The 16,158-nt window shown below is 46.3% G+C and overlaps 1 protein-coding gene across 3 annotated transcripts in view; it reads right to left on the reverse strand.

Moving 5' to 3' along the window:
- RALGDS (ral guanine nucleotide dissociation stimulator) overlaps nt 1-16,158 on the reverse strand; it is a 225,285-nt gene that overhangs the window by 150,895 nt on the left and 58,232 nt on the right. The window contains exon 1 of one of the 3 annotated variants that reach the window (XM_040324444.1): nt 8,346-9,064. The exons of the other annotated variants lie outside the window; for them this stretch is intronic. Within the exon in view, the coding sequence (XP_040180378.1) occupies nt 8,346-8,465 (120 nt within the window). The 5' untranslated portion in view covers nt 8,466-9,064. Of the gene's footprint in view, nt 1-8,345; nt 9,065-16,158 lie in introns of those variants that run through there. 3 annotated transcript variants of the gene reach the window in all.

Below are 16,158 nucleotides of genomic sequence, written 5' to 3' on the forward strand. Positions count from 1 at the left end.
TGATTTCTGGGAAAGCGAGGGGGAGGAAAGTAGGCAAACCAGTTTCTTTGTGAATCATTTGGTGCATTCATTGTTCTGGAGGAAATTGGCCTTCATAAGAATCTGGAATGATCTCCCAATAGGTGGGCAACCTTTCCTTTGTTCTAAGTTGTAACCTTCTACATAGCTTGCTAAAGGGTCAGCCCACCCATAACTGGATTTTTAAAATTTTATTTCACATGACTTTTTTTCCACATTCCCATTTGGGCCAAGCTGCCTGGCAAATCAACTGATGCCTGGGGCTGGTTGGGACTAGGGTTGTCAGTTGTCTGGGATTCACCCGGACAGTTCGGGTTTGGAATCATCAAACTGCCTGAAACCCGGACACATTATTCAGACTGGACTATGGCTGCAGGCCTGCAGTTGTCTAAGCTTAGAGTGTCTGTTACACCCTCTTTCACACTGCCCAAAGTCATTCCCCCCAAACCCACACACAGACGGGGGAGGAGAAAGGGCTTGATCTGCTCCTCTTCCTCCCGCCCCCCTCTGTGTCTGCTCACACTCCAATCTCCAGCGCTGTGCCCCAGAAAAGGAAAATGGGGACTGGAAATTTGAAGTCCAGCAGTCTCAGATACATCTGGATGAGAGGTGCTGACTGGCAAAGGGTGAGTGAGCTCACCATCCATCCCTGTCTGTGACTGAAGTCTTCCCCCTTCTCTCTCCTGCCTCTGAGAGAGTACACTAAGGTAAATCAGAGTTCTCAGAGCACCCCTTACATCCCCTTACACCCCTTTACACCAGAGGCCACAGTCTTCCCCTTTAAATCAGAGTCCTCTCTGTACAGAGTTCTCAGTGTTCCCCCTCAAATCAGGGTCCCCAGAGCATCCCTTATGTCAGGGTCCCCAGAGTTATCCCTTATATCAGAGTCCACCCTTACAGTGAAGGGGAACTCTGTGGACTCTGATGTAAAGGGGGACTCTGTGGTCTCTGATGTAAAGGGGGACTCTGTGGTCTCTGATGTAAAGGGGGAACTCTGTGGTCTCTGATGTAAAGGGGGAACTCTGTGGTCTCTGATGTAAAGGGGGACTCTGTGGTCTCTGATGTAAAGGGGGACTCTGTGGTCTCTGATGTAAAGGGGGACTCTGTGGTCTCTGATGTAAAGGGGGACTCTGTGGTCTCTGATGTAAAGGGGGACTCTGTGGTCTCTGATGTAAAGGGGGACTCTGCGGTCTCTGATGTAAAGGGGGGACTCTGTGGTCTCTGATGTAAAGGGGGGACTCTGTGGTCTCTGATGTAAAGGGGGGCTCTGTGGTCTCTGATGTAAAGGGGGACTCTGTGGTCTCTGATGTAAAGGGGGACTCTGTGGTCTCTGATGTAAAGGGGGACTCTGTGGTCTCTGATGTAAAGGGGGACTCTGTGGTCTCTGATGTAAAGGGGGACTCTTGTGATTACCTTCATATGATTAGAAATGTTATTTAATTGCAAAATATATGTATAGTTTATGCTATAAAAAAATTGCTGTGCGCCGCTAAAGTGTTCAGGTTTGAACTATAATATTGCTGCAGAGATTGAGATTGAGCAACATTTTGGACTGCAAATATATGGAGAAAAATACAGATCAAGACATGTAAAAAGAATAAGACCACAGAAAAAAGATATTTAGATGCTAAAAAGTGCAGCTTGTCAAAGTTAAGGGAGGATATACTCGTAGGCAGTGGGTGTCTGATGGGTGGGGTACGCAGGTACGGACATTGGGGTAGCTTCTCTGAGCATGTTATCATCTTTATCAATGTCAAAAAAAATATTTATTACACTGTTATTTTATTTACAGGACAGGTAAGCCGGCAGTGTCACGGGAGGGGGCTTGGCACAGTGACAGGGGGGCAAACAGGGGGGATCAGAAGTGAGCAGACCAGGGAGGGAAATCGGTGCAGGGGAAGTAATTAAAGGAACTATGCCCTGCAGCAGCTGAATGCCGATGGGAGGAAGAGAAACCAACTTTCTATCTGTAATTGCCCCCTGCCCGTCCCCACCGATTCCTCCTGCTGTTCGGGCCCCTATGTGTGCCTGGGCCCCCTACAGGAGGGCTGGTGGTCCCCCCCTATCAGCGGCCCTGGCTATGACCATTATGAGAGAGTTCCACTTTCCTGGATTCATTGTTTATTTTATATTATGAAGCTGGAATATACAATGGTGGGTAGGGACAGCCAGAACTTCCAGATGCACAGGAACACAGCTCGGAATTACGTCAGGGAGATCTTGACAGGAGTATTCTAAACATACACTAAAAGTATTGGGACACCTGCCTCTACACGCACATTGGGGTAGATTCAGATAGAATTTACGCCGGCGTATCCATAGATACGCCGCGTAAATTCAAATCTGCGTCGGCGTATCTACTTTCTGTATTCAGAAAGCTAGATACGCCGACATTAGCCTAAGATACGACTGGCAAAAGTCTCTTACGCCGTCGTATCTTAGGGTGCATTCTCACGCTGGCCGCTTGGTGGCGCTACCGTAGTTTTTAGCGTAGAGTATGCAAATTACTTACTTACGCTGATTCACAAACGTACGTGCGCCCGGCGGTAGTTTTTTACGTCATTTGCGTAAATCGTTTTCGTCGTAACGTTGCTTCTGCTATTAGGAGGCGCAGCCAATGTTAAGTATGGACGTCGTTCCCGCGCCGAAATTTGAAAATTTTACGTTGTTTGCGTAACTCGTCCGTGAATGGGGCTGGACGCCATTTACGTTCACGTCGAAACCAATGACGTCCTTGCGACGTCATTTAGCGCAATGCACGCTGGTAAATTTTAGGGACGGCGCATGCGCAGTACGTTTGGCACGGGAACGCGCCTAATTTAAATGATCCACACCCCCTACCCGGATCATTTGAATTAGGCGGGCTTGCGCCGGGGGATTTACGCTACGCCGCCGCAACTTTACAGGCAAGTGCTTTGTGAATCAAGCACTTGCCCGTAAAACTTGCGGCGGCGTAACGTAAATGTCATACGTTACGCCGCCGCAGATTTGCCCGATTCTACGTGAATCTGGGCCATGAACTTTAATGGCATCCCAGTCTTAGTCCATAGGGTTCAATATTGAGTTGGCCCACCCTTTGCAGAAGAATGGTCAAACATCCCCATAGACACACTCCTAAACCTTGTGGACAGCCTTCCCAGAAGAGTTGAAGCCTTTTATCTGCAAAGGGTGTAATATGTTTTGCAATAGTTGCCCTTTAAGTCAAAAGCTGCAATAAAAATGTAAAATATGTTCTCACTTATAATACACAGCAGAATTCCTACAAACAAGCAAAACCCCCACACAAAAGAGCAATGCAATGCACATTCAACCACAGACTTCTTCCAGGAAAAAGAAACATTTTTTACGATTTACACATATATACCCCCAGTATAGTCTACAGACTCATGGAGCCGTACTGTAATCACACGTAATTAGAAAATTGAAGCATAAGAGAACCTCAAGGGTGATGCTGGTAATTAAAACGTATAGTGCCGTCTGGATTTGTAGGGCAGATGTGCTTTGGTTCTGTTCTGTGCCACAGCCTGCAAGCTGTGTTTAGTGATGTTCTGAATTGAACAGTGCAGAGCTCTGTAGAGAACCAATGAGAATTTAGCTTTTGTTTGCATTAGTATGCCGAAGTGACAGATACTAGATGACACATGAATATGCCACTATGATGTGACCTCTAAGTCACCAGCCACGTGAACATATGAAGGAAGGGCCTCAGCCACAGCAGGCATGCCTGCCTAAAGTGGAACTCCAGGCCATGGGCCAAATTCTCAAAGAAGCTACGACGGCGTATCTCTAGATACGCCGTCGTATCTCTGAGTCTGAGCGGTCGTATCTATGCGCCTGATTCTTAGAATCAGTTACACATAGATTTGTATTAGATCCGACCGGTCTCTGTCACAGGTTGCAGAAAAAACCCGAACGTCGGTGCGGCTCTATACGACGCCTGCGCACCGACGTTCGGGTTCTGTCGGCAACCTGTGACGCGCAGTATGCGCCGTTCGGAAGCCTGTCAATCACAGGCAGTGCTTGGGAACGCCCACTCCCGCGGGATCGCCGTGAGGTGAAAATCGGGATTAAGAGGTATGTGCTGACAAAAAAAAAAACACCCACATTGTGTCGGTAGGATGGCGCGACTTTGTGTGATGTCAAAAAATGTTTTAAAGGGTGAACCTCCGCTTTAAGTATGGACGTCGTTCCCGTGTCGAATTTTGAAAGCATTGGCTTCTTGCGGGATAATTTGGGGCATGCGCACTGGGATACTTTCACGGACGGCGCATTCGCCGTTCGTAAAAAGCGTAATTTACGTGGGGTCACATAAAATTAACATAACACACGCCCACATCTATCACATTTGAATTAGGCGGGCTTACGCCGGCCTACTTACGCTACGCCGCCGCAACTTTCGTTTGAGAATACGGCACTTGCCTGTAAAAGTTGCGGAGGCGTAACGTAAATAGGATACGTTACGCCCGCACAAAGATACGCCGCTGTACGTGAATCTGGGCCAAAGAGTTTATTGTCTGTATAGAATAGGGAAAGGTTTCAACTTATTATCTGTAATTTCCAAGAAGCACATCAGGTAATAGAAATCTCAGTATAGTAAAAGAAAATCTCACGCTTGGAAATTTCCTTCCACTTTGGTTACAGTGACTGCTGTCAAAATTTGGAAATCCCTGCTTAGTTTACAGCCCAGTGACAGCGACAATAGAGAGGGTGCATCTCCCCAGCTCTGGCAAAACCAAAAAATAAAATGTGACATTGTTAAATATCTCCTTTCTGTTCACAAAACTAAAAAATATCTGATTGCAAATATCTGATTTCTTTCTAAAGTAAACTCATTACAAATTACCCATATAATTTACCGTACAATTTTGTGCAACCTACTGTTCTATACTAGCAAGAATTTTATATTAAAATAGTCTTAAAGGGACTCTATCATAGGTGTGCGCAGCCTATTGCATTAGGGTGTGCACCCCAAAGCTCAAACATATTTGCATGTGTATATACAGTATACTGATGGTGTCAGCAGAGCGGTGGACGATGTCAGTAGGGCAGTGGACAGTGTTGGTAGTTTTTTATTTTTATTATAGATTTATTTTATTTTAGGAGCCCCATTAGGGTGCTTTGGTGAAATATCAGGGGTCTATTTCTGTGCGTTACTGCACACTTAACGCAGTATATTTCTGTGCATTACTGCATGTTTAACGCAGTATATTCCAGTGTGTTTCTGCACATTTAATGCAGCATATTTCTGTGCATTAGTGCACGTTTAACGTTGTATATTTCGGTGTGTTATGTGCCGTTTAATGCTGTATTTTCCTGTGCATTAGTGCACGTTTAAAGCAGTATATTTCAATGCAATCTGCACCACACAGGGTGATAAGGGTGTGCCCAGGCACACCTGGCACACCCTGTGCGCACGCCTATGGACTCTATTATGGAGGCTGACATTATTGGCATGTCCTTTTGAGTATCCTAGTTCCCTCACTGGCACACTGAAGCTTGGCTTCAATGCTTTCGTGCTGACTTAAAAGAAGAACAGTAGTTGCTGACTTAGAAGAAGTATAGTAGTTGCAAACCAAGAAGAAGTATAGTAGTCGCAAACCTAGAAGAGTTATAGTAGTTGCTGACCTAAAAGAAGTATAGTAGTCGCTGACATAGAACATGTCTAGTAGTCGCTGACTTAGAAGAGGTATAGTAATTGCTGTCCTAGAAGAAGTATAGTAGTCGCTCACCTAGAAGAGGTATAGTAGTTGCTGACCTAGTAGAAGTATAGTAGTCGCTGACCTAGAAGAGGTATAGTAATCGCTGACCTAGAAGAAGTATAGTGGCTGCTGACTTAGAAGTATGGTAGTCACTGACCTGGAAGAAGTATAGTAGGCACTGACCTAGAAGTAGTATAGTGGCTGCTGACTTAGTAGAAGTATAGTAGCCATTGACCTAGAAGAGCTATAGTAGTTGCTGACCTAGGAGAAGTATGGTAGTCGCTGACCTAGAAGCAGTATAGTAGGCGCTGACCTAGAAGAAGTATAGTGGCTGCTGACTTAGAAGAAGTATAGTAGCCATTGACCTAGAACAGGTTTAGAAGTTGCTGACCTTGAACAAGTATAGTAGACACTGACCTAGAAGTAGTATAGTGGCTGATGACTTAAGAAGTATAGTAGCCATTGACATAGAAGAGGTATAGTAGTTGCTGACCTAGAAGTATGGTAGTCGCTGACCTAGAAGCAATATGGTAGGTGATGACTTAGTATAGTGGCTGCTGACTTAGGCCCCGTACACACGGTCGAACATGTCCACTGAACTGACCAGTTTCTGCGGACATGTCCGACTGTGTGTACGGCCTAGCGGACAGGTTTCCAGCGGACAAAAGTTTCTTAGCAAGCTAAGAAACTTGTCCGCTGGAAACATGTCCGTCGGACATGTCCGATGGTTAGTACACCTAATCGGACATGTCCGCTGGTTATGACGTGTAACCAGCGTCCCGAAATCCCGCGCATGCGTCGAATTGATTTGACGCATGCGTGAAAGCATTGCACTTCCGTGTTTGAGAACGTCGGTGTCTTCTACGTCACCGCGTTCTCTGTCCGCAGGGATTTTGGTCTGATGGTGTGTACACACATCAGACCAAAAGCTCCCAGGAGACATGTCCGATGAAAACGGTCCGCGGACCGTTTTCATCGGACATGTCTCCTCGTGTGTACGGGGCCTTAGAAGAAGTATAGTAGCCATTGACCTAGATGAGGTATAGAAGTTGCTGACCTAGAAGAAGAATAGTAGACACTGACCTAGAAGTAGTATAGTGGCTGCTGACTTAGAAGTATAGTATCCATTGACCTAGAAGAGGTATAGTAGTTGCTGACCTAGAAGAAGTATAGTAGTCGCTGACCTAGAAGAGGTAAAGTAGTTGCTGACCTACAGCACAAGAAATATAGTGGTCGCTGGCCTAGAAGAGGTAAAATGGTCACTGATTTACAAGAAGTATAGTGGCTGCTGATTATAGTAGTCGCTGACCTAAAAGAAGTATAGTGGTCACTGACCAAGAAGTATAGTAGTCGCTGACCTAGAAGAAGTATAGTAGACTCTGACCTAGAAGAAGTATAGTGGTTGCTGACCTAGAAGAAGTATAGTAGCCATTGACCTAGAAGTATAGTAGCCATTGACCTAGAAGAAGTATAGTAGTCTCTGACCTAAAAGAAGTATAGTGGTCGCTGACCTAGAAGAGGTAAAGTAGTTGCTGACCTACAGCACAAGAAATATAGTGGTCACTGACCGAGAATCAGTAAAATGGTCACTGATTTACAAGAAGTATAGTGGCTGCTGACTATAGTAGTCGCTGACCTAGAAGAAGTATAGTGGTCACTGACCAAGAAGAAATATAGTAGTCGCTGACCTAGAAGAAGTATAGTGGTTGCTGACCTAGAAGAAGTATAGTAGTCTATGACCTAGAAGAAGTATAGTGGTTGCTGACCTAGAAGAAGTATAGTAGCCATTGAGCTAGAAGAAGTATAGTGGTCTCTGACCTAGAAGAAGTATAGTGGTTGCTGACCTAGAAGAAGTATAGTAGCCATTGACCTAGAAGTATAGTAGCCATTGACCTAGAAGAAGTATAGTAGTCTCTGGCCTAAAAGAAGTATAGTGGTCGATGACCTAGATGAAGTATAGTAGCCATTAACCTAGAAGAAGTATAGTAGTCTCTGACCTAGAAGAAGTATTGTGGTTGCTAACCTAGAAGAAGTATAGTGGTCGCTGACCTAGAAGTATAGTAGTCGCTGACGTTGAAGAAGTGTAGTAGTCACTGACCTAGAAGAATTATAATAGTCGCTGACCTAGAAGTAAAGAGGTACAGCATTCTGACACTCATTTACAGCATACTTGTTTTGGGTCTGTGATGTAAAGTCAGACTCAGCCAGGCAAGTATCCTTTTCTTCAGGAGGCCGGCAATGGTGGCCCCAGTGCTTCCATCATGGAAGTGTCACAGTTTTTCTGTGGGATAACTGAACAGGTAATCAGCTAGGCACTAGAAATGGCACCCCCCTCTTACTGATTTGCTTTCATTATTTCTGATAAAGTCACATCTGCATGTATGTGTAGTTGCTATTGCACATAGATTTGAGATGCGTGCCGCCCAATGTGGGAACTACGAGCTCACACCCTGGGAATGCTCACCCTCCCAACTCTATAGCTTAAGTATAGACACAAATGGAAAACTTGAGTGCCAAAGTTGGGTGCCTACGGTGGTAGAAATCCGTTCCTACGTGTAATTAGAATCAGAAGCTCACCAGTTCCGTCTACAAGCTAACCCGCAGTAAATCCAATCAGTCGTCTCTTACCATCTTTGTGTCTTGGACTTGAAGGCAGAAGGTCTCCAGGATCTTGGCTAGGTAACGCCGGTACGGGCTGTCCTTTCTTTGCGGCAGGAAGCCTTTTCTTGCTGCAAGTGGCACGTTCATACCTGGGCACTAAAGATTACTCTCTACTACTTCACGCTGAATGCCCTCGATTGTCATGTTTGTACATTCCAGTCACCTCCTTCCTTCTCATCTGTTTGCTTAACGCAAGTTCCTCCCACTGTTTACCGGTATGACAGGGCAGTGCCCTTACCTGGGTGCACTCATTCACATCGAGTGCCTGATTTATCCAGCAAAGATCCTCGGAAATCCCTCAGTTTATTCAAGGAGTAAAGGGATTGTATTATTTCCCCACAGTTCTGCTCATTGTACAAACACTGTCATCTAAAGCAAGTCAGGACAAATAGAATTAATAGGAAATCATACAGGGCACACGGGGAAGGAGAGACGGCCTTTGCTTTGTGGGCGTTCCTGCAAACTATGTGTATAAAAGGAAAAGATTAGAAGGATTACAGCGTCTGATCTATACAATGCAGATAGTGGTGGCGTGTATGAACTTGAGCGCCATTAGGAGGCCAGACCACAGTCCTGATGTCCTTAACAAACCCTACCTAATGCCAACAAAGACATGATGCTGCTGCAAGAGATGTCGGACGACATACACATACAGATATGATCTGGTTACACAACAATCGTTCTCATGACCGATTGATGTACAAACATGCTTGTATGCACCTGACGAATCTGCATGATTATACAAACCTACCGTATATACTCGAGTATAAGCCAAGATTTTTAGCCCTTTTTTTAGGGCTGAAAATACCCCCCTCGGCTTATACTCGAGTCAGTGTACCTGAAGGGCTGCAAGCGTCCATTGTTTAAAAGTCGCAGCTTCCCCCTGGTCCCTTCCGTGATAGGCGTTTCCCAGCGGACACAGTGTTCAGTGTTCCGCCTATCACGGATGTCCTCTCATTCTTGGACTCGGTTTCCCAGCAGATATTGGGCCAGATTCAGGTAGGAGATACGACGGCGTATCTCCAGATACGCCTTCGTATCTCTGAGTGTGAGGCGTCGTATCTTGGCGCCTGATTAAAAGAATCAGATACGCCAGAATTTGTCTAGGATACGACCAGCGTAAGTCTTCTACGCCGTCGTATCTTAACTGCATATTTACGCTGGCCGCTAGGGGCTTGTACGCTGATTTACACCTAGAATATGTAAATCAGCTAGATACGCCTATTCACGAACGTACGCCCGGCCGTCGCAGTACAGATACGCCGTTTACGTAAGGCTTTTTCCGGCGTAAAGTTACCCCTGCTATATGAGGCGCAGCCAATGTTAAGTATGGACGGCCAGCGTCTAATTTTCCGTCGATTACGTCGTTTGCGTAAGTTGTTCGCGAATAGGGCTGGGCGTAATTTACGTTCACGTTGAAAGCATTGGCTTTTTGCGGGTTAATTTGGAAATTCCTAAAAAGTGTAATTTACGTGGAGTCACAATGATTTTGCATAACACACGCCCACATCTTACAGATTTGAATTAGGCGTGCTTACGCCGGCCAATTTACGCTACGCCGCCGCAACTTACGGAGTAAGTGCTTTGTGAATAATGCACTTGCCTGTCAAAGTTGCGGAGGTGTAGCGTAAATAGGATACGCTACTCCTGCATAGAGTTGTGTTTAGTGTTTCCGCCAATCACCAACGTCTTTTTTTATCCTCAGACAAAAGAACGTCTGTCATAGGTGAAACACTGAACACAGTGTCTGCTGGGAAACCGAGTCCGAGGATGAGAAGATAGCCGTGATAGGTTACTGGGAAACGCCTATCACGGAACAGGACCAGGAGGAGACCGCGACTTTTAAACAATGAATGGATGCCCGCAGCCTGTCAAAAATTTCAGGTACACTGACTCGGGCACAGCATAGCTCCCATTTTACCCTGATTTCGAGGGACTGTCCCTGATTTTGAGGTACTGTCCCTGATTTGTCCCCCTGTTTCTCTTTCCTCCTCATTTGTCCCTCATTTTGGTCTGATCTATAGAATTGTATATAAAATGCACTTTTTATCTTTCAAAAAGTGTTTCCCAGTGCTAAACCTTTTATCAAATTTCTAAATTGTTTCATTTGTAAATATCAAAAGCCAGTATAAAGGAATAGTAATTGTAAAAAAAAAAAGCACTTGTTGGTAGGTAACTCAGGGGTAGGCAACCTTGGCACTCCAGCTGGGGTGAAACTACAAATCCCATCATGCCTCTGCCTTTAGGAATCATGCCTGTGATTGTCAGGGTCTTGCAATTTCTCATGGGACTTGTAGTTCCACCAAAGCTGGATAGACAAAGTTGCCCACAGCCAAGAAAGCGGCCATCTTGACCTCTGTTTAATCTGTAACTGCCATAATGCTGTACATGTGACCTGTTATGAAACCAGCCATTGGATGGTTTGACAGTTTGGTTGACAGAACAAGCAAATGTGACAGCTAGCATTTCCGGCATGCCGGGAATGTTAACTATTTTTGGTAACTATTAAATTGAAGGGTTTACTTATTTTTTTTGTATAATTCTTCTTTACGGAGGTGTGGCAGGGTGTGTGTCCTATGCCGACATCATTTTGCTAATAGATGTCCCTTGTTTTCATCTCAAAAAGTTGAGAGGTATGGCTCTGTTCCTGTGTGCTGTGTGAATGGGGGGTGTGTCCCTTCCCTCCAATCAGCTCTCCTCACTGAGCTATGCAGAGTGCAATTATAGCTCTCGGCCCCCTTTTTACTAGCAGTTCAGACAAGCTTTAAAAAATTCAGGACTTTGAACTGATGTAGAGAAGAGAGGACTGCAGGGAGACAGGTACAACTTATATAGGAGGGTTTATTTAATCTCTGTGTATGTCTTTACTGGGTATATGTAAGGGTTTACAATCACACTAAGGTATGATTTACAAAGTAGTCAGCATCTACTGCATTGTGTTTATTTCTGTCCCTTCTTTTCCCACTGTCCCCAGACTACTGGTCCATACTTTAGTTGTAAGGGTGGCTCCTTTGCTTGCAAGATCCTATAGAGCCACAGCCACCCTTTCATGCGCACTCCCGTGACTACTGGCTGACACCAATACACTGTCTGTGCCAACAAGCACAGACAACTTAAGTTTAAAGTGGACCTTCACCTTCCTAAGGACGATCCCGCCTCTCCACTGGAATAGGGCATTTTTTTCTTCTTCTTTTGTTTACTTCTTGCAGGTCACTTGCCTTAGGCCCGCTGTGCCCCCCCCCCCCCCAGGTATGTCACATTTTCCAGGAGGTTTAGCTTTCCGTTCAAGAACAGGAGGAGGGGGCGGGCCTATCGGTACATCATTGAGAGGACCACCCAAAGAAGAGCCAGTGGGCGATGACGTCAGAGAGAACATGGCAGAGCGGGACGGAGCTGTGGCCGGGCACCAGAGGATCAACGTTGGATCCACTGGATGGGTGAATTTCTTAAATGAATAGATGTGTGGCATCAGGTAAGCTGGGGCCAAAAAATAAAATAAAATGGGGAGATCGGCTGGAGTTCCTCTTTAAGGGCCCTTTGCGGGGGATCAGGTCAGGTCTGCCAGTGAGTTTTTCAGGTCAATGACGATCGTGTCACGGAGCCACGCCCCCACACAGTTAGAATCACTCCCTAGAACACACTTTCTGGCACCCCCACATGGGCGTGGTCATCTTACCAACTCCTCCCCTTTACAAATGTTTTTATGGCAATGACTCAAACACAGAGATGCTCCCCTAAGAAGTCTTTGTTATCCTGAAGTGCACCTCTGTGGCGTCCAGGTGCACTGCACCCAGCACACCCGCCTAGGATCGGCCCTGCTGAATTTGACTAGGTATCTGCCTCTTGTAGTCATTGCACAGCAGAGCTTAGAGTGGGAAAGGGAGAAGCAGCCCAAGGAGTTAATCAGTTGTACTAACAAGGAAAATTCGGAGAGGAGGAGAGAGCAGAGTGACAAAGAAATACATTTATCAGTCTGTTGTATCTTTTTTCATTGTCCAGTTACAGGCTAGGGGCGGGTCAGGCTGCATTCGATGGGGGGCTGACGAGGCTGCATTCGATGGGGGGCTGACGAGGCTGCATTAGATTGGGGGCCGACGAGGCTGCATTCGATGGGGTGCTGGCGAGGCTGCATTCGATGGGGCGCTGGCGAGGCTGCATTCGATGGGGCGCTGGCGAGGCTGCATTCGATGGGGCGCTGGCGAGGCTGCATTCGATGGGGCGCTGGCGAGGCTGCATTCCATGGGGGGCTGACGAGGCTGCATTCGATGGGGCGCTGACGAGGCTGCATTAGATTGGGCGCTGACGAGGCTGCATTCGATGGGGCGCTGACGAGGCTGCATTCGATGGGGCGCTGACGAGGCTGCATTCGATGGGGCGCTGACGAGGCTGCATTCGATGGGGCGCTGATGAGGCTGCATTTGATGGGGCGCTGGCGAGGCTGCATTCGATGGGGCGCTGACGAGGCTGCATTAGATTGGGCGCTGACGAGGCTGCATTCGATGGGGCGCTGACGAGGCTGCATTCGATGGGGCGCTGACGAGGCTGCATTTGATGGGGCGCTGACGAGGCTGCATTCGATGGGGCGCTGATGAGGCTGCATTTGATGGGGCGCTGGCGAGGCTGCATTCGATGGGGCGCTGACGAGGCTGCATTTGATTGGCGCTTCATTTAAAAGGTAGGGTATACATGGGCAGGGAAAAGGGGGTGGAACCAGGGGGGCGGCAAAATTAGGTTTCGCCTAGGGTGTTAAAAATCCTTGCGCCAGCCCTGCTTTTACAGAAGAAAGTAACAGATTTAGGACAAAAACTTGACTTCGCTAGAATTTAGTGAACCAGATTTCCCGTGATCCCTAACTGACGTTTTATCAACAAACGGAAATCGAAAGTGAGTTGCTATGATTGTAAAATGTGCACTTCATGAATCACCGGGAAAATACCAAGTCGGGTTTTTAGCTTTCATGATGACACACTGCCAGAGAGCGCCTTGAAACTGCTGGTTTGCAACGTCAAAGCGTTGAGAGGAGGGGAAGGAGGAGCTGACTGATGTACACTACAACAAGGCACTAGGTGCACGCTGCTTCCTCTCTGTGCTTTCCTATTAACATCTCACTCTCATCCACCCTTTGCTGGCTGCGGTGCAGAATTGGGCCCAGTTCATTGCAACTGATAATTCAGTGCCTAACAACAACAAAAAATGTACATTATTATAAATTTAAAGTGTAACTCCATTTTAGGAATATTTTTCAGTAATAATAGCTATATATATATTAGGGCTGTGGAAATTAAAGATCAATTCCTCGATTAATCGTTAATTTTTTTGATCAATCAAAATTCTTTTGATCGGCACTAGTGGTGCAACGGATCGTAAATGATCCGTGATCCGAACGGGTCACCATATGCGGATCGGCACACCACATGATCCGCGGAGCTCCGCTGCTGCCTCAGCCATAGGAAAGGTCATGGCTTTGGCCTAGCTCCCGGAGCGGAGGCCATCTTGGTCCACCCAGCGGCGGCCTAGGTGAGCCTAGAGCGGCGCGTTGACGTCATCACCCGGCCCTTAACTGCTCGTGTTCGGCTGGATTCTCTGGTAAGACTAAGCAAGCACTAATCTTCCTATACAGTGGGGGAGATGTCTGTGGATATTACAGTGGGGGAGATGTCTGTGGATATTACAGTGGGGACTATATATGGTGGTGAAAAATGTATGTGTGTTATAATTAATCGAAATTAGTAGATTAATCGATTTAAAAAAATCGATTAATCGAACACGAAAATAATATATATATATACAGTATGGGCCAGATTCTCAAAGGCGTTACGACGGCACAATGCCATTTGCGCCGTCGTAAGTCCTAATCTGGCCCAGGGTATCTATGCGACTGATTCTTAGAATCAGTTACGCATAGATACCCATTAGATCTGACAGGCGTAAGGCTCTTACGCTGTCAGATCTTAAATGCAATTTTTTTTCTCGCCGCTAGGTGTCGCATCGTCGTTTTCCCCGTCGTCTATGCAAATTAGCTAGTTACGCAAGATTCCGGAACGTACGCGCGGACGACGCAGTGATTTTACGACGTTTCCGTAAGCGTAAACTTGCCCCTGCTATAATGAGCAAGTTTACGTAGGTCCGTCGTATGCCATGTTAAGTATGGCGTCGGGTCAGCGTCGGCTTTTTCCGTTGTTTACGTCGTTTTCGTAAGTCGTTCGTGAATACGACTTTACGTCAATGACGCTCACGTCGGCGTCATTGACGTTTTCAGTTGTGAGCTGGAGCATGCACACTGGGCTATTTTTCCGCCCGGCGCATGCGCAGTTCGATCAGCGGGGGGGCGCGCTTAATTTAAATACAAGCCGCCCCCTTTGAATTACGCAGCCTTACGCCGGGCCAATTACACTACGCCGACGCAAATTACGGAGCAAGTGCTTGGAGAATACGGCACTTGCTCCAGTAATTTGCGGCGGCGTAGTGTAAATGGCTTACGCTACGCCCTGCCGCAGATTCTACAAGAATCTGGCCCAAAATATATATATATATATAAACATTGGGCCGGATTCAGGTAGGGGCGCGTATTTTTACGGCGGCGCAGCGTATCGTATTTACGCTACGCTGCCGTAAGTCAGAGAGGCAAGTGCTGTATTCACAAAGCACTTGCCTTCTAATTTACGGCGGCGTAGCGTAAATGGGGCCGGCGTAAGCGCGCGTAATTGAGGATGAGGGGGTGTGTTTTATGTTATTGGTGACCCTCCCTTGGATTGTGAAAAAAAAAAAAATTATTGGTGACCCGACGTGATTGACGTTTTTCCCGAACGGCGCATGCGCCGTCCGTGCAATTTCCCAGTGTGCATTGCTCCAAAGTAAATTACGTCCAGCCCCATTCACGGACGAGTTACGCAAACGACGTAAAATTTTCAAATTTCGACGCGGGAACGACGGCCATACTTAACATTGGCTACGCCACCTAGGGGGCAGGTTTATCTTTACGCGGCGTATCTCTTACGGAAACGGCGTATCTTTACGTGTACGTTCGTGAATCGGCGTATCTAGTAATTTACATATTCTATCCTGAAATCAACGGAAGCGCCACCTAGCGGCCAGCAGGAAAATTGCACCCTAAGATACGACGGCGCAGGCCGTCGTATCTTAGCTAGGTTTAAGTGTATCACAGTTTGAGCATACACTAAAACTTAAGACGGGCTTAGATTCCAAGTTTTGTCGGCGTATCTACTGATACTCCGGCGTAACTCTTTGTGAATCCGGTCCATTGTTTTCACCATATAATTGCTATTTGCCTTCTTCTGCTTGTAAAAATCTCTTCTTTTTATTTTTTTTGTAGGGGATATAATTTCCCCATCACAAAAATAATAAATTGGAAAATTTAGGGTAGAAATCTCATTGAACAAGAAAATTAATAATGATCATTGTCACCATCATCATCATCATCATCACCACCATTATCATATTATTATTATTATTATATGTAGCGCTACCCCCGAAAGAGCCGCTGATTTGTTATTGGGATTGGCATATTGAGTTACCTTAATGTGGCGTATGGGTGCAGTTGGAGAACAAAGCAGTGAGCGAAGGTCCAGACAGTGAATAAAGGTTTTCCAATGCTTTATTCCAGGCCAAACACGGCCAACATCAACATTAAGTGGGAAGTGCAGGTTGATGAAGAAAAGGGAGAACCTTGCAGTGTCAGGCCCGGATATTAACCACTTAAGCCCCGGACCAATACGCTGTCTAAAGACCCAAGGTGTTTTTACAATTTGTCACTGCGCTG

This window comes from Rana temporaria, chromosome 9 (genome assembly GCF_905171775.1).
Source record: "Rana temporaria chromosome 9, aRanTem1.1, whole genome shotgun sequence".
In the NCBI taxonomy this organism is placed as follows: domain Eukaryota; kingdom Metazoa; phylum Chordata; class Amphibia; order Anura; family Ranidae; genus Rana; species Rana temporaria.